Below are 23,585 nucleotides of genomic sequence, written 5' to 3'. Positions count from 1 at the left end.
ATGTACAAGATTATTATCTCCTGTATTGCTTTTGATTCTTGTTATGTAACCGTATTTCGTGACTTGCTTTGCTACTGAGCTGTGCCGCACCATGGCCTGAGGGGGTAACTTGAGAAGACTTTGGGAAACATTGCATGATTTCTGCTCCCACCTGACGATGGTGATGGGAGTCTGGGAAAAAGAGAACCTGTCATAATCTCTGGGTTTGAGGCTGGGGACAAGGGGAAACAAAGGGGATTAGCCAAGCCCAGGACTCTGTATCCTAAGTGAGCAGGAAGCCTGAGGCAGATAGATCAGAGTGTCATTATTCATGAAGACTCACAGATGTAGAATTGGAAATGAGCAGGACTTCAAAGGGAGATACGGGATTGTTAGTGCAGCAGCTGGGATGAAAATTGACAGTGCCACAGCAGCACGTGCAAAGCAGTCACCCCTGGGCCAGGCAGATAGGGCCTCCCTGGGCAGGGAGGGTTGTTCTCCAGATGCTGTGAACCCGGAGGGCTGGGCTGGGGACTGGCATTTGCAAGCTTGTTCCTACTTCTGCCACACTGTTTCACGAGACTGGGCAACTTTCTTTCCATGTGGGTAAACTGAGGCACTGAACAAGTAAAGCTGACACTTGGCAAGGGAAGTTAAGAGTGTTGGTACTGTAACGTGAAGCAGCTCTAGATTACAATAATGAAACCCACTGCAAACTAAAAAGATTATAAATTTGTGTTCTCCCAAAGCACAAAAGAGCATTCTTATCCTCTTTGCATGTCAGCGAATTTCTCTGAAAACCTCCCTCCCCTTTCTTCAAGTGGTCTACCAATGATTTTGGAGCAGTCTGTGCTGCTGACCTGTTTGTTCTTCACTCATGAGAGTTCCAGGGACCGTCTTGCAGAAATCCAAGAGCAGTTCAGGAAAGAGCTGAACTGCCAGGTTAGGTACATGGAGCCAAGGGAGCTGGGAACCATCACAGAAAAACCTCAGACCATGGAAACATCTGCAGTTCTCAACCTTTTGCTGAGATTCTCGTGCTTGAGGGCTCACAAAACATTTGGAACAAGAAGAGAGGTTTTCTTGTTTGCTTCCTTGTGCTTAAATCTGGACTTGACTTGTGCTCTCAGCACCTCAGTGCTGTAACAGCAGGAGGAACTGTGACAGCCTTGTAGCTGCAAGGGAGAAGCTGTTTTGCACACAGGCAAGAGCACCGTCTCTCCCAAACCCTTGGTCTTTTAAATCACTTGATTGGTGGTTTGGATGTTTCTTATCCCTGAGCTCTCCCTGTCTCCCATCTCAAGTCCCTCCTTGCAGATCCTTCCTCCTGTGTTGGAAGACCTGTGCTGCCACAGGGGGAAAAATGCTGGGTTTATTAAGAGAGTGGAGATGCATCCATGCCAGAAGGCAGCAAAGGGATGGATTCCCTGTTCAGATGATCAGGGAAGATGGGGAAACTGCTCCTGAATGTATCCTGCCCAGAAAGAGCTGTTGCTGGGGGGCAGGGAAGAGTTCTTAGACTCTGCTGTGTGTCATATCTATTTGGGGTTTGGGTACCAAGAGGTGGGTGGGAATTTGGCCAGACCATTGCCCCTTTCATCAGCTGAGGCACCCATATTTTCCATGGAAGGAAGGCATATCATTGCTGAGAGAAGGTGCAGGGGGGAACATTTTGGACAAGAGCCACCATTTTCTTTTGCCATCATGGCTTCACTGCTATTGTCTGAGACACCCTTTCCATCAGGAACAATGGCTAAACCTGTACTTAGTTGTTGCCCTGGGATAGAGTAGCTGATATGGTGCCCTGTGTGGGCGGGAGAAAAGGTGTCCCACATCCCAACAAATCTTCAGGAACTGATCTCTGTTAACTACAACTTGCTTTTGTGGATTTTCTCTTCCTCCACTACCAGCCAGCTCTGAATATATTCAAAATGTTGCTAGGCAAATAATCAGCCTTGGTTGTTGCTCTGACTGTACATATGTGCTTCAACTCTGCTCCTCAGTATCCCGTGGCCCGGGATGACTCTCCATTCTCCTTTCCAGTGCCCTGGCAGCACTCCACTGCCTATCTGTTCTACCCTTTATTGTTAGCAGGGCCAGGCTGAACTGTCCAGCCAGGCTCTGGTGAAGCTCCACATCTGTGTGGTTGTGACAATCGGCTGAAATGTCAGAGTACCTTGCACAGATGACATATGATGACAGTTCTTGCTTGTTGCTGGTTCGCTCGATCAGCCGCAAGATAGCTAAAGGTTAATGTTTGCGTTGGCTCTGCAGGGCTGGTCTTCTCCGCCCTGCTCGGATTAACCCTATATTTCCCGCTGCTCTCCCAGCTGCCCTTTCAGGCTCCTTGCAGTTTCAGCGGTTATCATCACAGTGACTTATCATCAGTGTGAACATACCCTTTGAAACCACACAGTTAAGATGCTGTTTTGACTCCTTAGTCCCATCTGACAGTACCGTTTTTTTTTTTTTTTTTGAGTTTGTTGCACTCTTCCTTCAAGTGCCCAGCTTTAGGACAGGGTTCTTCAGCTTCCTTTACTGCATGTGGAGCTTTTCCTATGCAGCATCTTATCTGGTCTGTGCTGGGAATGCAAGGTGTCAAAATCCTGAGAGAACAGGTAATTTATTTTGGCACTTGCAGAGCCGTCTCGGGTGGCTTCCTGCTGTCACTGCAGTCAGTGCTGTCACTCCAGCTCTATAGGAGAAAGGCCCCTGGGAGACAAGCTGGGGCTGAGAACATAACATTGTGCCTTTGAACTTGTCTCCTCCCAGGGAATGTTTTCAGAAGAACTTCCTTTCTGCCTACATTGAGTCAATGCGCTCCTGGGATGGGTCGGAGGCTGCTGTCATTTCTCCTGATTACCAGAAGTAAGTCTGATGTACAGAAGCAGAACTTGTAATAAGATCCGAACAATTGTTATTTTGGTGCAGACTGTGATGGTTTCAGTAATATTTGCACTTTTGTATTGCTCTCATCCTTCTGAAAACCTTAACTTTCCTGACTTCCCTTGTGCTCCTTGAGACCTCATTTGCCTTTTCTTGCTTTGTTTCCTCTGTGCTGCATAAATCCTTGCGCCAAATTAAGAAGTGTCTGAACAGTAAAGATAAAGAGAACCTGTGCATCCTGAACACATTTGACAAAGATGACATCTTCTCATCTGCTATTGACAACTTTGCCTGGTTCAGCTGGCATAATTAGCCTTAGACACGTACCTTGCAGTGTCTAGGATGCATCTTCCTGTGGAGATAGCAGGTGGCTGCGTGGCATCCAAAGTCTCAGTGGAAGTGGCCAAGAGCAAGAGGATGCTGTGGAGCATCGCTGAGGCCCTCCCAAGCAAAGTTACACTCAGAGGGAGCTGTGCTGATGGTGAGCGAAGGTGGCCGGGTCCCGGTGGTCTCCTCGCTGGCAGGGCTCTGCCCTGTTGCTTCACTCGTAAAATCAGGACGACAGGAAATGTCAACCGTGAACCAGCTGAACTTTCTGCTCTGTCCCGCGGCCCCGGGATAGGGAAGTTTGGGCATTTTGAATTACTTTTTTCTTCCTTCCATCCCTCCTTCCTTCCTTCCTTCTCCCGAGTGGGAAATACTCGGTGAGCTCTTCCTTCCCCGGCCGGGGCAGCCGCGGTGGGGCAGAGTGTCGACGGGGCTCGGCGGTGCCGGCGGGCGGAGCGCGGGTGCGGCCACGGCGGGGGCGGGGGCGGGACCCCCGGGGGGCGCGGGGGCAGCGCCGGCACCCCCCCGGCGGAGCGAGGGAGGGCGGCCACAGCTCGCCGGCCCCTGAGCCCGCGGAGCCGCGGCACCAGCGCCTCGCCTCGCCTCGCCTCGGGCGGCGAGGGGCAGGGCCCCCGCCCCCGCCATGGAGAGCGGGATGCCGCTGTCGGGCGGGCAGCGAGCGCTGATCCGGGAGAGCTGGCAGCGGGTGAGCGGCAGCCCCGTGCAGCACGGCCTCGTCCTCTTCACCAGGTGAGCGGCGCGATGCGGCCACCGGCACCCCGGTCCCGGCCTCCTGCCCGCCCGCACCGACCCGTGCGGGAGGGATGGACGGGCGGGCTCCGCTTCTTGGAGAGAAACGCTTCCCTGTGCTTGGCGAAGGCGCGTGGCCGGCTCCCCTCCCCCGGCCTCTCTCCCTTCCCGTGGCTGGGGTCCGCGGGGAGCCGAAGCCCCTCCGCCGCCGAGCCGCAGGTGCCGTGCGGCAGCGGCGTGGGGCAGGGCTGGGCTCCGCTCCTCGCTGCTGCCCTACCTTTCCCACCCTTCGCGAGTGAGAACTTTGCCACAAGGAGACGGAGAGTGAGAGAAAAGCGGCGGGCAGGTTTTGTGCGTTTCTGCCCACCGATCCTCTGCCTTGTCACCGCGACTTCTGCTCTTCGAAGGGGCTGTGTGTCCGCTTGGCTCTGGGGAGAGTGTGGAAGGGGCCGCGCGGTCGTTCCCTGATCAGGGAAGTGCTGTGCAGCCCCAGACACAGACCTGGCCGACAGGGAAGGATCCAGTCGCAGGGCAGAGGAAATGGTGTGCCGGATGCAATGGCTGATACCCAGCTTCTTGCCTCTCCTAAGCAGATTAATGTACCAATTATGTGAAGAGAAAAAAGGAAAAATCAATGAAAAGTCGCTTGAAAAGGACAGTTGGAGAGTTGATGAGCAGCTTCTGGAGTGAGTGGGATCCAAATCTACCAGAGCAGTGACAACAACGTGGGGGGAGAGGGATGCAGTAGTTTAATGTGCGGGATGAGGAGAAGAGAGACCGTCTTGCCTGAATTACTGGTGGCCTGTTATATCTACCTGGGTGGCTGCTACTGAGTCCCATATGTGCCTGACATACAGGGGCAGGGGGCGGGGAGAGAGGAGAAAGGAGCTGGTGATGGTGTCGAGTGGGGCATCAGCTGAGCTTTTACATGCCCCCCTTTGTCCAGATGGCTGCTGGAGCTTGGAGGCCTTCCCTGATTTGGCAGCTTTGGGGTTCAAGGGGATCAAAAAGTGGGAATGGGAGGAATTGACACAACAACCAAGACTTTGGGGAGAAGGGCCAGGCTGGGAGGAACTCCAGAGGGCTGAGACTAGTTCTCAGGTGCCATGAACATGGATCCAAGAGCTGGGGCTATGGGCTAGAGAAACAGAAAGGTTTTTGTCTATAGGTAATCTGGATTGCCCCAAACTAAAACTTTTCAGAACTTTTGGATCTTTTACAGGTGGGGAGGGATCAGTAGGTGGGAAGGGAGGCAGAAGTGGGTTGTGGGTGTGCTGCTGATGGGGTGAGCAGGACTTCAGATAAACCTGAGGAAATGAGAAAATGGGGCGTTCTTTCTTGCTGTTGCAGGTTGTTTGACTTGGATCCTGACCTGCTGCCCCTTTTCCAGTACAACTGCAAGCAGTTTGCCAGCCCTCAGGAGTGCCTCTCTGCCCCTGAGTTCCTGGATCACATCAGGAAGGTGAGAGAGGGGCTGTGGCATGGCTGGAGCACAGCCTCCATGGAGGAAGAAACCCTTAGGCAATGATTTGGGACTGTGGTGTGTCTGACCAGGGAATGCATGGGGAGTCTCCTTCTGAGATGGTAACTGCAGGCATTGCTCATGCTAGCAGAAGGCCAGGACAAAGTGTCCTACAACAGCAGGGAGGGGATGAGAATGCAGATTATGGTGCCTAAGAGGCACCATGCTGATTTCCATGCCCTCATCTGAGAGTGGATTGCTTCCTGTGAAAGCTGAAAGAGTCCTTCCCCTACCATGGAGGTGTCTACCAGAGAGCTCACCTCTGTCCAGATGAGGACTGAAGCCCTGTGCTTCGCTGACCAGGAGGTGGCACAGAGCTGGGCAGTGGGCCAGGCTTCCCTGGACCCACTGCTATGGAGAGGCTGTTGGTGCAGCTGCAGAGCCAGAAGGCCCACAGCACCTCTCAGAGAGTCTCTGAGGGAGTGCTGCAGTACACACTCACCTCCCCCCAAAGCAGAGAAAGGAGCAATGGTGAGGAGAGGCTCAGGCATGCATACAAGTACTCCTGGTCAGCAGAGACCCTTTGCTGAACCCTGAAGAGCAGTCATGCTGGGGCAGAGCTCAGCCTTGGCTTGCAGATGCCTTCACAAACTGCCTGGTTCCATCTTTAAACCAGTTCGGTGCTTTGCTTGCCTGTCTTTATTCCTTGTGTAGAGGCTGTTTCAGGACTGAGCTCCTCTGATAGCTGCAAGCTTTTTATTATTTTCCAGCCTCTCTTTATTGGTAAAGTTAAGATTATTGCCTTGAGCTGAAATAGTTCTTTGCTCTTGTTGGAGATAAATTGCCTGTTGAAATTATAGAGCACAAATCTTTCACCTCTTGGCTTTGCTAGGGTAACCATGCCCTGCCTTTAATCTCTTCTTCTAATTTGGTGTGTTTGTTCCCTTCATCCTTCATTAAATCTTTTCTGTCCTGTTTCCATTTGGCTGTTAATGCTCCTGGGAGATTATGGTATATGTTTTACCAGACCATGTCAAGAGATCTGGCTGTAGTTTCCACCCCATCTCTTCAAAATACCTTGGCTGATCTTAGAATTGGAGTGGCCTTATTCACAATTGCACCATTTTGGCAAGTTCTAACTGGAAACTCTAGTCCTAGCAACTTCTGGGGTTCCCATGCCATTGTCCTGGGGCCCTAGGAGCTGTAATGACTGCATCAGCATTAGGTCTTAACCTGCAACTGCTTTGCTGTATGGCTGTTTATCCCCTCTGGGACAGGGTGGTCAGCAGTGCTGCCTGCTATGCAACTCTGGTAGTGTCCCATGGAAGGTTGTGGTGTGTGCTGCTGCCAGCCTCACTGATGTGACACACGCATCACAGTAGAGCAAGGGAAAGCTCAGAGGGCATCTGGGCTGGGAGGGGGTCAGGCTGACAAGGGTGAAGTAGAGGGTCAGACACTTTGTTTCCTCTGGGAGGGAAGCAGAACCTTTCTGTTAATGCCATTCTGCCTTTCTGCTCCTGCGCTAGGTGATGCTGGTGATTGATGCTGCTGTGAGCCACCTGGAGAACTTGTCCTGCCTGGAAGAGTATCTGTGCAACCTTGGCAAGAAGCACCAGGCAGTTGGTGTGAAGGTTGAGTCTTTCTCGGTGAGGTGTCCTCTCTTGTCCTCCTGTGGCTGTGTTTTCACCCCTGCCTGCAACCCTCAGCTGTCCCCATCCTTCTTCTGGGTCCAGCTGTCTGAAGAGAAAGCTGGTGGCTCGGGGCAGCCTGTCCAAGGTGCTGATACCAATGCAGTGACACTGCCCCAATGAGGGGAACCCTTGAGCTCCCCTTGTTTTCTGCGCTTGCCCAGTAAGCCCAGGCAGAAAGGACAGATGGGACCAAGGCATTTCCACTGTTTGAAGAGGACCATGGTTTAGGACACTGCAGTCCCTCCCGTGCCACAGGGTTGCAGGCTCAGCCTTTGCCCTGGATCCTTTGCATCTAATGCTCTGGGCAAACCTCACCCCACCCGGAAAAGGGAGCATTCACCTCTCTGTGTCTGCACTGGGATGGGGTTACTGCACCTCAGCCCCTGCTTCCTCGATGGCAGTAAGACCTGAGCATCTTCCATATTAAACCCTTGATTACTCCTCTCCTGCCATCAAGCATGGACAGGAATGCAGCAGGTTCAAGAAAAGCTTTCTAACCAACACATGGTTATCATGGTATATCATTCCTGATATTGCTAGCTTTTGTTCTCTTCAGAGGGAGCAGGGTCCATTTTGTTCGGAGTAGTGATCCCCACCAGCCCTGCAGTGTGGGGGTGCTCCTGCATGGGGCTGCTCACAGCTCTGTGAGGAGCAGTGCCCAGTGGAGAAGCCTGAGAGGCATCGAGGCAGTGTGGGGTCTGACCCACTCTCCTGACATCCGGGCCTTTCTCAGCTCTGCTGCTCCACTGCTGTGCCAAGGGATAGGGCCAGCTACCTGCACCTGGGAGCCACAGAAATTGGATGTGTACCTTTCCCCCGGTGTTACATGTGCAGTGTCAGCCTTTGCTCTCTCACTTCCACTCCCCACTCATCCATGGTGAGGGCCAGCATAGGGCAGGGGAAGGGGATGACATGGGCTGGTTCTGGGTCCCCTCTGACCAGCCAGGGACTGGAGGGGCCTGGTACTGTTGGTAGAAGAGGAGCAGGTGCCCTGCATTGGCAGAAGTCAAAAATGTGACAAAGGGAGACAAGGGACTGCATGTCATCCTCTGGTGCTGAGCCTGACACCTCCCCGTTTGGTTTGCAGACTGTCGGCGAGTCCTTGCTGTACATGCTGGAGAAATGCCTTGGTGCTGCCTTCAGCCCAGAGGTGCAGGAAGCTTGGAGCAAACTCTACAATGCTGTGGTGAAAGCCATGCAACGTGGCTGGGAGACCCTTCCAGAAGGGGACTAGATCCTGCCAGCCATCCCTGTCCCTGACCATGCAGCAGTCCTGAGCACGGGGAACACTCACGCCACACTCTCTGCCTCCCCCCACCTCTGTCTCCCAGTGTGCACCAGCCCATGGCTGTCTCCACGCTCACACGTGCTGCGGGGCTCTCCCGTGATTCCACCCTGCTTCAACACGAGCGTGTCTCTGCCTTTGCTAAGGGCTGGCAGGGTGCGTCCCTGCAGCGAGGCCTGGCAGTGCCACAGCACAGGTGCCACCCTGCCCCGAGTTCCTTAGGGAGCACCACCACCCATGTACCTACTCTGGTTTTCAGCTTGCTCATCTTCCCTCCTCTTGCACCCACCCTAGTTAGGTGACAGCTGGCATAGGCCTCTTGGGCTTATTTGCCTGAAACCCTGTTTGCTGTGCTTTACCTGCCAGGTCTGACACTCTTCAGTCCTCCTGCACTGCTGTACCTGGTTCAGCTGTGGCAGTGATGGATTTGGCTCCATCCAGGGGGAAAGGCAGCAAGAGGGCGGGTCACACCACGTGGCTGTCCTCAAACCTTGCAGAGTTTTCCCTCTCTCCCTTCACCAACACATTACTACCAGATGGTTAATCCCAGTGCTTTCTTCTGCCTTGCCTCTGATCTGGATGAGATCCCTGGCTTTTCCCCATGTCAGGTTGGCCACAACCCAGTAGGTTTCCTAGGGATGCTTCAGGCAGTGGTGTCACATTAATCCCAAGATGAGACTGTGTTTGGCAGGGCTGGGCTGCCAGCTGAAAGGCTTTGTGTTGATTTGGCCAGTTGGCTTAACCTTAGAGCCATCTGAAATGCAGCAGCAGCAGTGTCTGTTTACTGCTTTATGTTAAGGAAAATAAAGTAAATCCAAGGAAAAGATGTCTTAAAATCAAAATGAAGGTTGCAATCGTGCCATAGCAACAACTTCCAGAAATTCTGGCTCTTGGCCAGAGGAAGCATAGCTGGAATCTTTCTGCTGATGCTGTCAGAATCTGGAGCGCTTCCCAGCTGCTCACAGTACCCATCTGCAGAGTTCCTCACCCTCATAGGACTGAGGAGATAGCATCTGCTAGAAGAAATCCCAGAGAACTGGTGAGAGGCAGCACCTGAGGGCTCTGGTGAGGGGGTTGAATGTGAGTGCTTTGAGAAAGAGTTCATCTTTATGGGGAAGTCACTGTGGAACAAGCAGAACCATGCTTCTAGCCACCACTAGCCCCAGAGCAAGGACATGGAGCAATTATTCAGTTACAGGCAGCACTTTTTTTGTTGCTTCTTCTTCAGGACAGGAGGAGCCTGGTGTTGAGGTCTGACATGGTCCTGTCCTGGAGATACATTCCTCCTATTCTCAGATGTCCTTCACTCTGGGGCACAAGAAGGCTACCTGCTCAGCGTGACAGGTCTTCTAGGCCCATGCCATGGAGGGGATGACGGGGTGCCCTGTGAGATGGATCTCTAGTTCCCTGCCGCAAGGCCAGATGGTAGCCATGGGCTTCTAGCATGTAAAGAACCCTCCAGCTGTGTTTGGGACACAAGCTAATAGGTGTGAAACAGGCAGTGAACATCCCCATGTTCCTTGTCCTCCCCATGGGACTGTGTTCTGCCTCTGCAGCCCTGCAGTGTCATGGTGTGTGTCCTGGCCCATGGCTCTCTCCATCAGCTGGGTCAGGTGAAGTCCTCCCCATTCTTGCACCTGGCAGTCAGGGATGGAGGAGCTGGGGCTGGGGTGAGACACAACTTTGATGGCATGGTATGGGGCAGGAGGGTTTGGGAATGGGGATGTCATCTTTGCAACCCTGTTATGGGGCATCAGCCTTCAGCATCATGGGAGTGGGACACCTTCTGGCTCCGTGTGACAAGTACGCAGCTGTGTGATGGGTGGGGTGTGGGTGTTACTGGCCAGACCATCCCTGCTCCCTCTAGCCTTCCCAGCTCCTTGTCTTCTGCTCTTCTGTGCCACATTTTGTGTAACTCCCAAGAGAACTGAACTACTCTATGTGCCTCTTATACCCAGCTGTACTGTTTATTAAAGAACAACAGTGAGTCTTAGCCCTTTGTGATGCCTTGTGTTTATTTTAATATAAAAGTCCCAAGCAGACCTGAAAAAAAGGATGACAGAGAGGGGTTTACTGGTTTCTTGTTGATTCCAGCTTTGGAGATATTGGTCACCAGGGGCACTTGTGTAGTGCAGCTTGACTGGCATGAGAAAGCATCCAGCAGCAAAAGCCTGTTGGGAGTTTTTTGTGCCTGGTGATTGAGTGGGTCAGCAGTGGAGGGGCTAAAAGACACCCTGCCACTAATTGCTCAGACCCTTCAAGTATAACAATCTCTAATGGAATTAGAATTTTAAGCCATCAGCTTAAAAATCTCTTTCCTGTTGTTCAGCTTCTGCTTTTCTTTTTTGACATAGCACTGGCTCACCTGTTGCTGGTCACCCACTGCTGGTCACCTGCAGCAGCAGAGCATGGCCTCATAGAGAAGCCCTGTCTGGCTCCATGGAGCATCCAACCTGCCAGCTGAACTGTGGAGTCGTTCTGGCAGCATTGCCCAGGGAGCAGCTGGTGAGGATGCAGGAGGTTGTGTCTTCTAGCATGTTCTAGCTTTGATGTGATGGGTTTCCAGCCCTGGAAGAGTTGGGCACTGGATGCTGAAGAATGGTGCCTAGAGTGGGGAAGCCAGCTCAGGCTCTGTAATAGCATTTCCCGAAGGCTGGAAATCCCAGCCTTGGCACAGGAGAGAAGTGAAAACATCTTGGGAGAGCCATGCTGCTCATCTAGGATGGGCTTGTTCCACAGGGCAATGTGTGATGGGCTGTGAAGGGCAAGGAGAGCAGCGGAGATCTGAATGCAAAGAAATACCCCCTTTGGGTCACTGCTAAAAGACTCCAACTCTTTCTGGCCTCGGGACTGGTGGTGGGAGCCCAAACCTGGCACTGCAGGGAGGGGCCACCACGGCAGCCTCCAGCAGCACCCCCATCTTTGCCTGTGCCTGCAGGGCGGTTTGCCATGGCTCCCACAAACTGCGCCTCTGCTGCGGCTGCTGCCCAGCAGGGATGCTCCTGTCACTGTCTGCCACCAGCCGGCACACTGGGAGACTCCATGCAACTGCTGGCCCTGGCTGTGGGGGATTCTGAGTGTGCAGGCTGCAATTAGGGAGCGGGTTCCTGAGAGGGTTCCAAGGTGGAGGTGCAGCGTGATGGGGCTGAGGGCCCTCGCTAGGCTGTGATGAGCTTCCTGGTGTGAGGGCCGGGAGAGCTGCGACTGGGGGCAATTACAGCCCTGGCTCACAGCCAGTGCTCCTGCCCAGCTCCCTGGCACAGCAATGCTCTGTGTTAACTCTGTTTACCACTCATTACAAACCATGGGGGGCCTCTGTAGGGGCATGCAATGGGGGACTGGGATTTTAAATTTTCCAGTTTTTCACCCAAAGGGAAGCCCTCCCCATGCCTTCTGCACTGTGCCATAAACCAGAGTGGCAGGGCTCATTCCAGGGAAGCTGTGGAGGAGCCAGCAGGAGGAACCTGCTGAAACCGGAGGCAAATCATTCAAGTAGGAATTCAGGTAAAAAGATTGTATTTTGGGAGGGAGGAGGTGAGAAAAGAGCACTGTTTTCTCAAAATCTAGAGAAGGACTTCCAAAATGGTGTTCACTCCCTTCCCTGGGACTTGCTGGTGGGCAGTTCATCCTCAGATGGGATGGGTTCCTCCTGCCCCTGCCCCTTGCTGTGGTCCCAGAGGGGCTCCAGGCTACTGTCCTGCGACCTCCAGGCAGCACCTGCATCGTTGGTGGTGTTTTGAGCCAGCTCTGCCAATGGAGTGACTGCTGACAGAAGGCAGACAAGGAAAGCACGACTGTCCCAGGACTGCAACCCATCGCCAATGTAGGGATGGTGCCAAGGGCTGTGCCAGTCTGTCTGATGGGACACAGCAAGGTGCTCTTCCACTCCGGAAACTTTGCTGCTTCTGCCCATTTGTTGGAGTTTGTTTTTATGGGGATCATAGTGGGCAGTCTGGAGGTGGGAATGTGTCCAACCAGTCTCCTTGCCACTGAAGCCTCTGCAGGAGATCCCCAGGCAGGGTCAAATGCAGCCCACAGGTGGGAAAAGGCTCCAGTGGCAAGGGCTCCCCCTATACAGAATCACAGAATCACCAGGTTTGAAGAGACCTTCAAGATCATCATGCCCTAACCTCAACTAAACCATGGCACCGAGTGCCACATCCAATCTTTTTTAAACACATGCAGGGATCGTGACTCCACCACCTCCCTGGGCAGACAATTCCAGTACTTCACCACTCTTTCCGTAAAAAACTTTTTCCTAATATCCAACCTATATGTCCCCTGGCGCAGCTTAAGACTGTGCCCTCTCGTTCTGTCAGTTGCTGCCTGGAGAGAGACCAACCCCCACCTGACTACAACCACCCTTCAGGAAGCTGTAGAGAGTGATAAGGTCACCTCTGAGTCTCCTTTTCTCCAGACTGAACAACCCCAGCTCCCTCAGTCGTTCCTCATAGGGCTTGTGTTCCAAGTGCCAGGAAAGATGCATGGGGTGACAATGCCAGGCAGCAGCTGGGTGAAGTCATTTTATTCAAGGCACGGTCATAGCAATAAATCACAAGAAGGTACAGGCCTCTGGCACATTCCTACAATGGGGCAGCCAAGGGCAATAAGACCAGCAGCCCGAGCTCCCGAGGACACAGTGCCACTAGCAGGCACTTGCTTCTACCCTCAGAGAGGCCACCAGCATCCCCGTGCCCTGCCTGGGGCTGCCTCTAGAGTGGGCAGTGAGGGGAGCAGCTGAGCTGTGGACAGCTGCAGGGCACCTGGGCAGGAAGCCACAAACCCCCCAGAGAACTTTTTGGGATTGGAAAGGAGCGTCTGAGCTCAAGGCTCCCCCGAGCCAACTGCTTTGTGGCTCGTGTGCTGCAGCCACTGCCCCAGCATGCAGGGGTGTGGGTGGGACGGGGGCCATGGGACTGCCAGCCGGCTGAGCTGAGATCCACCAGCCCCACAGAAATGCCCCAAGGGCCCACTTGATGCTCTCACTGCTGGGCTACCTTTCAGCCTCCCCCCAGCCCAGAGCTGGCACACTGTACCCCTCCTCCCAGTGGCACTACTAATGCTAACCAGCACCACGGCTGAGCATGTGCCTTCGCACAGCAGCACTCCCAATGCCAGCCAGCTCTGGTGCTGGCAGAGCTGCACTTTCCTCCCTTCCCTCCTGGCACTGCCCTGGGACGGTGGCAACTCCAGTTGCTCTGAAGCTAGCAGGAGAATCAGGGACAGGAAAATCAGCCCTGAGGCCAAAGCAGGGCAGAGTGAGGAGCCAGCATGCCCAGGTGGGCTATGGTGGGAGAGAAGCTGAGCAGGATGAGGATAAACCCTTGTCCCCAGGGGCCACCACAGCTACTCTGGATGAGCTGGAAAACTGCAGGGATGTTGTATGGGCAGGTAATGGCACATTTACACTAACCACAGCAGGACTCACACTCAAGAGGCAGTGTGGCTACTGGGGGAGCAACCCACAGCTGCAGCTTGTGGACAAGGGCAGGCAGGATGTGGTGGACCAGGAGGACCTGGAAACTGGGTCCTGCCAGACTCCACCTGTTCCACCTGTTCTGTTGCATTAGGACAGAACTATGCTGGGTCCCATGGGCAGCCCCAGCGAGAGCATGAGCATGACGGGGTGCCACCAGGGAAGAGGAGTGACAAGGAGCTGTCCTCAAAGCCATTAAACACACTTGTCTCTTGACCTCCTACTTCTCCCCAAGAGCCCAAGGACACAGGCGTAGTGCGGCAAGATGGGGGGATGGGGTGGGAGGTCGAGGAAGAGCTGGGTTTGCATTTGATGTCTGCCTTGGTGCAGGGCTGCTGGTGCTCATGTAGGGGCTCTGGTGGCCAATGTAGGGACACTCACCTCCTCTACCAAAGCACACGCATGTCAGCAGTCCCTGCTAAAATGGACAAAGCGGGGCAGGCAGCAGCCTGCAGGCCAGCAGCAGGGGAGGCAGCAGGACAGCTGCCTGAGCAATGGGTGGATGGGTTGAGATGCAAGGGTTAGGGGTGGCTGTCCCCTGCCTCTGAGGACCCAGAGGACAGCATGGTGGCAGGCACATTCATCTGGGCTGTCTGGGCTGCTTCCTCCTCTCAGAGGGGCCAGGGACTTCCTCCTGCCCCCAAAAGCACGGCCTCTCAGAGAGACCCTCTCCCTATACTGCTGCACCCCCTCTCCCGCATTGTGGGCTGAAGAGGCAGGTGGGGACAGGGGGACACTAAGGGGCTTAGCCAGTGCAGGCAGCGGGAGGTACCACCAGAGCCTCCTGCCACTGCCCATGCAGTGGTGTCTCCCCCTCACATCAGTCCTGTTGTCTCCTGTCCCATTAGCAAGGTGGCCCCCACCAGTGCAGGGAAGGCTCCTTCCTGCCCCACGGCACGTCCTCCGCTCTCAGCACAGTCTGTTCCCAGCTGGTGCCAGGGATGTTCACTGGTAGCGAGCCTGGCTCTCTATCACGGGGCCGCTCCTGTACTCGCCCTCCACTGTCTCCAGCTCTGTCTCGAAGCTCTGCAGCCCCCCATCCTCCCCATCCTCCGCTGGCTCCAGGTGGTTGCCCATGGTGCCATAGGACTGGTGTGCTGGAGAGGCTGCCGGCGTCAGGCTCAGCTCAGGCTCCTGCAGGACAGTGGCCACAAAGAGCTGCCCCGGGGGGCAGTGGGCCATCAGGACCCATGGGAGCCAGAGCAGGTGGCCACATCAGGGCTGGGGAGGGGTACTCACATTGGAGTTAGGGGTGGAGGAAACACTGCTCCGCTCCACGTCATTGAAGGTGCCCTCAGACTGGTCAGACATCTGAGGAGAAGGCGGCCATGAGGAAATCATGGTTTGGGGGCCCAGCTTTGGCTGGGGACAGCCAGGTGCTATGTCAGACTCCCCATGGTAAGTGAGGAGGGGATGCAGTGGGGTGAAGGAACCGTGGGGTGGGTGGCTGCGTTCACCTGGTAGCTGGAGGGTTTCCGCGGCTGCAGCTTCTTCAGGCAGAGGCCAAAGAAGGAGAAGATGATGCAGGAGAGGAGGACCACAAAGGTGAAGAGGGTGACAGGCCGGGTGGGACCTAGAGCACAGAGACACTGGGGCAGCACATAAGCTTCCAAAAACCTGCTGCATGTCCAGCTGAGCCCCAGGCTGGTGACTGCTTTGGGTTTTACAAGCTCTCAATCCCCTCCCCAAAATACGAGCTGACACCTCCTTCATCTGCCAGGTCTTCCCAACACCATCCCCCTTACCACCCTCCATGCCATGCCTAACTCAAGGGTGACACCAGTGGCTCGTCACTCCCAAGCATCAACACGACCCTCAGCAGTGGCAGGGTGCAGCCCCAGGCTCTCCCTACCGAGGCGTAGGACGGAGAAGAAGAGCAGCCAGAACATGCAGAGGATGGGGGCCACCACGACCTGGCTGATGGCAGCGACGTGGAGGCGCTGGTTCAGTTTGGTGGGGATGTACACGTAGTAGATGTTGTACCGGTCAACCATGTGCTTGAGCAGCATGTAGAGCAACCCTGGTGGGACAAGAGGAGCCATTTGGGAGGAGGGCAATGGGAACAGCCAGGACACAAGGATGCAGGGCAGGCACTGGGGATGATGCCCAAGGGTGCCCTCCTGTACCATGCAGGAAGCCCGAACTCCCATGCTGCTGCTGGCGGCTGGGACAGGCTGTTCTTGGCATGGCTGGGACCATGGGCATGGGATCATACTCACCAAAGGGGACGATGATGGGGCAGGTGATGCTGTAGGTCATGACAACAGAGAAGATACAGCAGGTCCAGGCGTACTCTAGTCCAAACTGGAACTGGTAAGCTTGGCTCTGGGGCACAACCAACAGTGTCATTGCTGCCTCCATCACTGCAAAGGCTGCACTTGCCTTTGCATGCCAGCCCACAGGACTGCCTCATCCCCACTAGCCCCCAAGGGGCCTGAAGAAGTCCCCACATGCATCCCCACAAAACCACGACAGCCTGAGTTTCCAGTGGGCGCATCCCTGCCGTGCTGGGGGTCACGTAGGCTCACAGGTGACCAGAGCCACATACCCGCTTGACATGGAGCCGCTCGGGCTCGGACTTGGCAAAGCAGAGGCGAGCAGTGTAGACGAGGAGGCCTGGGATGCGCAGCAGCTCCATGGCCGTGCCAATTAGGCTGGAGGTGACTACGTAGTTGACGAAGAAAGCGCCGTTGTCTGGGAGGAAAACACACCTGCCCCAGGGACAGAGAGAGGTGAGACAGTGAGAGGATGCTCAGCAAGAGCTGCTGGCGATGAACAACAGGTGCTCCCGCTTGCCTGGGAAGTTTGGGAGCTTCCTGCTACTCACTGGAACTTGACTTCAGCCTCATCCAGAAAGTGGGTGTCGAAGAGCCAGCGGAAAAACAGGTCCAGGCTGGAGGGGAGAGAAGAGGAGCAGCTCAGAAAGAGGGCGAGCTATATGAGAGACACCCAGAAGGCATGTGCTTTCCCCTGCCCTGATCAGGCAAGACCCTCTGGACCCAACACTGCCAGAGCAGCCCCCTCTGCCACACAAGATCACCGTGGAGTGTGTGCTTGCCTCCTGGATGGCCAGGATTGCTGTAGGTGGGGCTATGCAGACCCCTGACCAGGTCCTTTTAGGGTCTGCTGAACCCAAGCAGCAGCTGATTACTGCCACCAGCCCCGCTGGGTCAGCTGTGGCAGCCTGGTAAACTGCTCTGCTCCACTCCTCTGCAGGGAAGGTTTCTGTCTGTGACCATCTGTGAGTGGCTCAGCACTGCTAAAGAGTGTTCTCCCCCCCAGAGACTGCTGTGTTTCAGTGGCAGTGGGACCTCAGCCCTTTGGGGCTGGATTGCCAGGGTGAGGGGCCTGCATGTGATCCTGGCAGCTCGTGAGCAGGGAGAGCAGCATGGCAGGGTGGTCTGTACCTGCTCAGACCCAGCGAGGGCAGGATGATAACCATGAACACCAGGAAGAAGAAGCACTTGTGCATGGTGATTTGATTTTCACTTGATCTGCAGAGAGGGAAGACAAGAAAAGAACACTGCACTTTTTTGGGAAAGAGCAGCAGGTGGAGTGAGGGGCTGGGCTGAGTCTCTCTTTTCACCAAGGAGTAACTCCCAGCCACACAAAGCTGTGTGCATTTGATCTGAGCATCCCCTGGGGTCTTGCAAAGCCTCTCCCAGGCCAGGGTGTGTAACCATGAGGAATTTGCTGTAGTGAAAGCTCTCGTACTCCCAGCCTCTCACCTCCTTCATCCTTGCCCTCTCCTACCATCCCTTCTGGTATAGACCCAACAAGAGGCAGATGGATGTCTAGTACAAGTTCATGAACTCCCATTTCCCCCAGAAAAAGGAAGGGAGATGGTGAAAAAGCTCCTACAAGGACTTATCAGACCAGGCACAGGGGCTGAGGCTGATGAAGGGTGAAGACAGAGAGAGCACATTGTAGGAGTTGGGCAGTTTCCTCTACTTTAAGCATTCTGAACCCATACCTCTGCCTTGGAGGGCTGGGAGCATGCCTGGGATGGCCCTGCTGCTGCCAGTCCACCATCACACTGTCCCTCTCACAGACTTCTTCAGATCCATCTTAAAACCACCTGACTTTCTAGTAGCCTGTTCAGGACTATGGGAAGCAAACAGCTTCTTTCTATGGAGAGAAACACCCAGGGGGCCCTGCTCCACAGTGGGGGTCTGCCATTCCACTGCCTGCCTCCCTGCAGGGTGGGTTCCCCTTCCACTGCGGTTCCTCCCATCTCTGGTAGCCCTGGGGGACTGTGGGGGCCTGCCCCATTACCTCGTCCAGTGAGACTCGAAGAATGCTGAGTAGTAGACAAGGAAGGGCAAGAAGACGGAGAAGGCCCAGAGCAGCAGCGTGGGGAAAAACTGGGTGATGATGGGGTTCTGCAGGAAGAGAGATGCCAGACACCCCCTCAGCAACCCACCAGAGCACAGCCATGCTGGAGGTAGTACATGGTGGTGCAGCAGGTGGGCTGGGGCATCACCTCCCTGAGCAGGGGCATTTGTTTCAGGAGATAAGAACTTGAGGCCAGCCAAAGGCACCACAGCCATGTTCTGAGCCCCAGTGCCCACCCAAAAGCTCACAGGTCAATGAGCAAGAAGGAGATGTGCTGCTGGCAGCTCCTAACATCTCCTGAGCTCTTTCCAGACCTTTCTTCTTGAGTGGACAGCAACCTGCCTGCCTCCATGGACACCAGCACCAAAGCTCAGGTTTGCATAGCTGCCCCAGGGCTCTGCCACTGGAAACACAAGCAGAAGGGGATGGATAGCAAGCACAGACATGACCTCATCAATGACCTTGTTTCTCATCAATGCTCATCCTAGTGATGGCTCATCTTCTTGGGCCAGTGTAGAGCTGGTACCCTCCCCCTGTCACAGACAAGCCTGGAAATGATGACTTTTTAGTACAATTGGCATGGTTTAGGGACTACCTTGAGGCTCTCCACAGGGTGTGTGACATTGAACATGTCCATAGTGTTGACAATGATGGCTGGCGTAGTGAGGAAGAACAGGAGGACAAACAGGCAGATATTAAGCAGGAAGAATCGCACCCACCAGGATGTGCCACGGACTGATAAATTCTCCCTGTAAGAGGAAAACATGACTTGGACATGATGAAGAGGAAAAGCCACATGTCCTGGGCCTCCCAGCATAGCTTCATGAAGCTCTGCCTCCAGCTATCTGCACCAACCATCCTGGCAGACATTGTTTTGAGCTCGCCCTCTTCCCCTCCCCTGCACTGCTTTCCTGTCACATGCAGAGCCCCCTGGACCAGAGAACAGCCACAGCAGAGGTCCATACCACCAGGAGGTTTTGGAATCAGGCTGGAGAAATCAGAGTCTGGCAATCACCCCCAATCTCAGCTGGCTGAGCCCTGCCACCCTTGGGGTGATCACCCCAATCACCCCTGCTGACTTCTGCTATGGCAACAGGAGGGATTCTTAGCCCCTGTCACCCTGGGAAAGTGTCCTACAGATACAGACACAGGCTCCCTTCAGCTATACGGGCTCCCTATAGCTATGGGCATAGGCTCCTTATAGCTATGGACATGGGCTCCTTATAGGTATGGACATGGGCTTCCCCACATCTGCTTGTTCCCCCTTCCTCCCTCCCGACTGCCGTGGGGGTTCACCAGATGATATCACTGGGTGCAGGGGCATAGCGAACACCCCAGTGGTGTGACTTGACCACGGTGGTGACAGACGACTGCTGGGGGTGCTTGCGGCAGTGGATGTGGCTGTAGTCCTTCAAAATCCTGCAGGAAGAGGGAGCCAGGGGTCAGGTCTCACTTCTTGCGAGACCCTTCCCACAGCTCTAACAGGGCAGCCAACTCTGCAAGTGGCAGAGGCATAGAGGAGAGCAACCCGTTGCCTGGCTTTGGCTGGAAAATCTGGCAAGGTGTCCCAGTTCCCCAGCAGTGGTGGCCAACAGGCTGGGGGAGCATCCCATGGCCGTTGCATGAGGGGCACTCACACAGCTGTCATCCGCTCGTCCTGGAAGGTGACGAAGGCCATGTCAAGCCGCTTGAGCGTGATTCGGTTGCGCTCCGCATTGAACTCATCTGTGAGTTTCTCCTCCAGCTCCCCGTAGTACTGCTCAGCATCCACCTGCAGGAGCAGCCAGGGCTGTGCCGCACACCAGGCTGGGGCAGGGGCAAGCTGCCACACTCTGCCTTGCCCATGGTGCAGGTGTGCTGCCTGCAGCCCTGCCTGCACCCTCCTACCTCATCAAAGCCACAGAAGCGGCAGCAGAAGATGCGGGCGCAGGGGTGAGTTTTGATCATGATCTTCCCCTCTTTCTGTGCCTTGGTGGTGAAGTAAAGCCGCCCCTTCATTGCTTTGCGCCTGCCAGGAAGCCGATAGGGGTGAAGGTCATTCGGGGAGCCCCAGGTATACAGACAGAAACCCAGACTGGGTGCCTGGATGTGGGGGGCAGGAGCAGTACACCCATGCACAGAGGCAACACAGACGTGCACCCACTCACCTCTCTGCATCCAGCTTCATCAGCTTGCGCACGTCGAAGCAGAACTGGACATTGGTGACGGTGCAGCTGGGATAAGCCTCGCTGCAAGCACAGGGGCATGGTGGCACCAGGAGCCAGGGGATGGGGACAGTTCCTGCCACCTGCCTGCCACTCACCCAGCAAGGCTGTGGCACATGGCTACTCACTGGAAATGCTTGATGATAAGGGAAGGATCTGTGATCTCCTTGGGGATGTGGGTAACCATCAGTGTCCGGGCAACCTGGGGGATGAGAAGAGGCAGAGGGATCTGCAGGATGGATCTGCAGGAACTGCAAGATGGGCAGGGATCTGCAGGACATATCGCTGCCACCCTGTTCACCCAGAGGGGAGCTGGAGCACCGACTGCCATCCTGGAGGCTAGTCAGCACAGATCTCCTCAATGCCCAATCCCAAACCCTGGGGGCATAGCCAGACAATGCCATACCCCAGACAGATGGATACAGCAGAGCTTCAGTCTCAAGAGACAAGACAGCAAGAGAGAGATTTGCCTCCAGGCTGTCACTTTATCCAGAAGCTGGTGAAAATCAGCCATACCTCTCCCTGCCAGCCCAGTTCCAGGCTGTTCCTAAAGCCCTCTGTACCTACTGGGACCAGCATTTGTGCAAAGCAAAAAGCTATCCATTAGCACTGACCAAGGCAGGGTTGGAGGAGAGGTGGTTGCTCACCTTCTCATTCTCTCTATATTCCAGGTGGACAGAGTGGTGAGCCATGCAAAGGACGGTGAGGATGAAATAGATGAGGGCAAAGATGCTGTGCAGCCACAAGAGACGGTCTCTGGAAGAGAGGAAGAGGGGATCAATGAGCACTGTGATGAGCATGTGGCATGGGAACCAGCATGGCACTCAGTATCTCACCCATGGCCACCCCTTCCACCCAGCAGGACCTCCCCGTGCCAGCTGTCAGACACCCACCCCAGGAACTAGAAGAGCAGCACCCACGGTGTTGACTGAGATACTACAGAAATGAGGCCACGCAGCATCCCCGAGAGCGCTTCTGCCAGCACGGGGGTGCAATGAGCAGGGCCACTGTGTTGGCTGCCCTGACTGTGCTCATGCGTAGAACAGAGAGACGCAGAGCTACTGTGAGCGGTGTGCCGCTCACACGGAGCTGTGGTGAGTTCTGTGCCTAGGTGCTCCCAGCAGCGCCCACCACAGCGGCCGCACACACAGCCCCCCTGCCTGTGGGAGCACCTACTGAGTTGGGATGTTGGCGATGGTTGTCCGGCCAAAGTGGGTGGGGTTGTGTCCTGCAGAGGAAGAGGAGAAGCAGAAGATTAAGGGAACCCAGCGCAGTGTGCATGTCCCTATTGCAGTTATCGGCTCTGGTCTTTGCTCCCTTCTTTTCCATCCCCCAGGTCCCCACCAAGTCCCCACTGCCCTGAATTTCCCAGCCTCTTATGTTCCTCTGTCCCACAGCTGATGGTGGACTCCTGCTCACATGGGGGCTTCTGAGAGAGGGGTTTTGTTGCCTTCTGCCCCAGAGGCACAGTGCTTGCCCAAAGGCTTGGAAGCTTGCATGGCACTCCTGAGTCATCCTGTGACTAGGGAAGCACCTACCCAGGAGGTCCCCTGAGAAGTTCACAGGCAGGATGACAGCCACGGAGAGCACGCAAACCAGCATCAGCAGGACCAGGAGGTGCCGCTGGAAGGAGAGGTAGGTGGTGGCATCGATCCCACACTTGCTCTGAATCTCCTCGTCCCTGGAGAGAGGCAGGTGGGGATGAGTGTGGCTGGTTCCTCCCCACCATCTCCCACCATGGGGACACTGGCTTTCTCCAGTCTCTCACAGCCCACACCAACTCATGACATCCTGACTGTGGCACAAAGGATTTGAGCACAGACAGAATGAGGGACCCAAGCAGCCCTCCAGATGCCATCTCATTACAGGACTGGTTCCTATCAGGAGAGGTTGAAGCCCTTTTCTTTGGGATAGGATCTAGGGGCCAGGAGGAAATGCAGGGGTGAGCTCTCTGCTCTCTCCTCAGAATGCATGTTTTAAGAGGGCTCTTCTCTGCTGCTGGTCCCAGCAGCTCCTGGTGATGAGCTCCCCCAGCGGTGCCCAGAGGTGGTGGGGCATGACCATAATGCCAAGGGCACACACTTACTTCATCTGGTAGATAGAAAGGAGCCAGGAACAGAATCCCTAGAAGGAAAGAGAGTCAGGATGAGACAAGGGCAACCATCCCCACCTCCCTGGTGAGGAGCTGGGGACACATGCAGAGGTGGTGCAGGGGGCTAGGGGGCAAATGGAGGTAGTGCCCATGGCAGCTCAGCAATGCTCAGCCCAGTGGGAAAGGCAGCTGCCTCTGGAGAAGCAAGGAAAACACATCCAAAGAGCTGGTGGGAAGCTGAGCAGGACCTCTCTTCTAGGTGGCAAGAGCCCTGAGGGACCATGCAACCTTGAAAGTGGTGATAAGAGAATTCCTGTGAGGGGGAACAAGGAGTCTGCTAGGGCAGGAGTATAAAGGGACAGGGAAGTCTCTCTACAAACATCAACCAACCTGATGGCTGTCAGGTGCATATTTTTGGCCGCAGAAAGATTTGCAGAGGAAGCTGAGGTGAAGCATTAACCTACTGTTTCAGGGGTGACTTGCTGGACCTCAGCTTCCTCTGAATATTTAGGAGGCTCACTGTAACAGGCTCCTGTTTCCAGAGCTCCCTCCTCTTCCCCTTCCCTGACAGCCCCTAAAATTCAATGCACTTTTTTGACTACTCTCAGGTGCTGAGGTGGCACTGCTGTAGAGTGCTACAGGACAGCCTAAGTTCTCGTGTACTAGCTTATTCCTTGTCACGGTGTACGCACAGGCGTTTTCTCCCCTATGCATTATTTTACATTGTACTAACACCAGAGATCATGCAAGTTCAAGGTCCCTCTGCAGTTCTCCAGGTCATGGCTGTGCCAAATAGCACTCATCCATTTGGCCTCTTCACTACTTTCTGGAGGTTATATAGAATAATAGAATCATAAGGTTAGAAAAGACCCCTAAAATCATTAACCATTAACTGAGCAGTGCCGAGTCCACCACTAAATCATGTCCCTAAGTGCCACATCTACATACCCTTTAAATACCTCTAGGAATAGTGATTCTATCACTTCCCTGGGCAGCCTGCCTTTCAGCGAAGAACTTTTTCCTAATACCCAATATATTCCAATAACATGCTCTGCTACAAATGAAGCCATTTAGTCCTGCGTCTTGTTACTTGGGAGA

General features: G+C 54.8%; 3 protein-coding genes across 8 annotated transcripts in view; 2 read left to right on the top strand and 1 right to left on the bottom strand.

Annotated features, from left to right (window-relative positions):
• Positions 1-2,837, top strand: part of POMT2 (protein O-mannosyltransferase 2) — a 36,281-nt gene extending 33,444 nt beyond the window's left edge. For both annotated transcript variants that reach the window (XR_006019420.1, XM_042047984.1), the window contains exon 22: positions 2,752-2,837. The gene's annotated coding sequence lies outside the window, so the exon portion shown is untranslated. The remainder of the gene's footprint in view (positions 1-2,751) is intronic.
• Positions 2,838-3,131: 294 nt separating this feature from the next.
• Positions 3,132-10,373, top strand: NGB (neuroglobin). 4 transcript variants are annotated; one of them, XM_042047989.1, is made up of 5 exons: positions 3,132-3,346; positions 4,536-4,628; positions 5,293-5,404; positions 6,931-7,050; positions 8,183-10,373. In XM_042047989.1, exons 2-5 carry the CDS (start codon positions 4,540-4,542, stop codon positions 8,327-8,329), a joined length of 468 nt encoding a protein of 155 aa, XP_041903923.1. In that variant the 5' UTR covers positions 3,132-3,346; positions 4,536-4,539; the 3' UTR covers positions 8,330-10,373. The 4 variants fall into 4 exon arrangements, with proteins under 4 accessions (XP_041903923.1, XP_041903920.1, XP_041903922.1 ...); XM_042047986.1 differs by lacking the exon at positions 3,132-3,346 and adding an exon at positions 3,747-3,942; XM_042047988.1 differs by lacking the exons at positions 3,132-3,346; positions 4,536-4,628 and adding an exon at positions 3,749-3,942.
• Positions 10,374-12,890: 2,517 nt separating this feature from the next.
• The window catches only part of TMEM63C (transmembrane protein 63C), a 33,816-nt gene continuing 23,121 nt past the window's right edge, over positions 12,891-23,585 (bottom strand). For both annotated transcript variants that reach the window (XM_042047982.1, XM_042047983.1), the window contains 19 exons: positions 22,482-22,519; positions 21,934-22,076; positions 21,572-21,623; positions 21,043-21,151; positions 20,524-20,597; positions 20,339-20,419; positions 20,079-20,199; positions 19,829-19,962; positions 19,488-19,610; positions 18,787-18,940; positions 18,132-18,238; positions 17,264-17,350; positions 16,684-16,749; positions 16,405-16,567; positions 16,076-16,181; positions 15,709-15,876; positions 15,314-15,429; positions 15,096-15,167; positions 12,891-15,014 (listed from right to left, as the gene is read on the bottom strand). In XM_042047982.1, the coding sequence (XP_041903916.1) occupies positions 14,802-15,014; positions 15,096-15,167; positions 15,314-15,429; positions 15,709-15,876; positions 16,076-16,181; positions 16,405-16,567; positions 16,684-16,749; positions 17,264-17,350; positions 18,132-18,238; positions 18,787-18,940; positions 19,488-19,610; positions 19,829-19,962; positions 20,079-20,199; positions 20,339-20,419; positions 20,524-20,597; positions 21,043-21,151; positions 21,572-21,623; positions 21,934-22,076; positions 22,482-22,519 (2,127 nt within the window). In that variant the 3' untranslated portion in view covers positions 12,891-14,801. The remainder of the gene's footprint in view (positions 15,015-15,095; positions 15,168-15,313; positions 15,430-15,708; positions 15,877-16,075; positions 16,182-16,404; positions 16,568-16,683; positions 16,750-17,263; positions 17,351-18,131; positions 18,239-18,786; positions 18,941-19,487; positions 19,611-19,828; positions 19,963-20,078; positions 20,200-20,338; positions 20,420-20,523; positions 20,598-21,042; positions 21,152-21,571; positions 21,624-21,933; positions 22,077-22,481; positions 22,520-23,585) is intronic.

The sequence above is a fragment of the Corvus kubaryi genome, unplaced genomic scaffold (genome assembly GCF_017639235.1).
Source record: "Corvus kubaryi isolate FWS band 111438036 unplaced genomic scaffold, C.kubaryi_AGA036_p1.0 66, whole genome shotgun sequence".
In the NCBI taxonomy this organism is placed as follows: Eukaryota; Metazoa; Chordata; class Aves; order Passeriformes; family Corvidae; genus Corvus; species Corvus kubaryi.
This window is presented reverse-complemented; position numbering and strand designations above follow the sequence as displayed.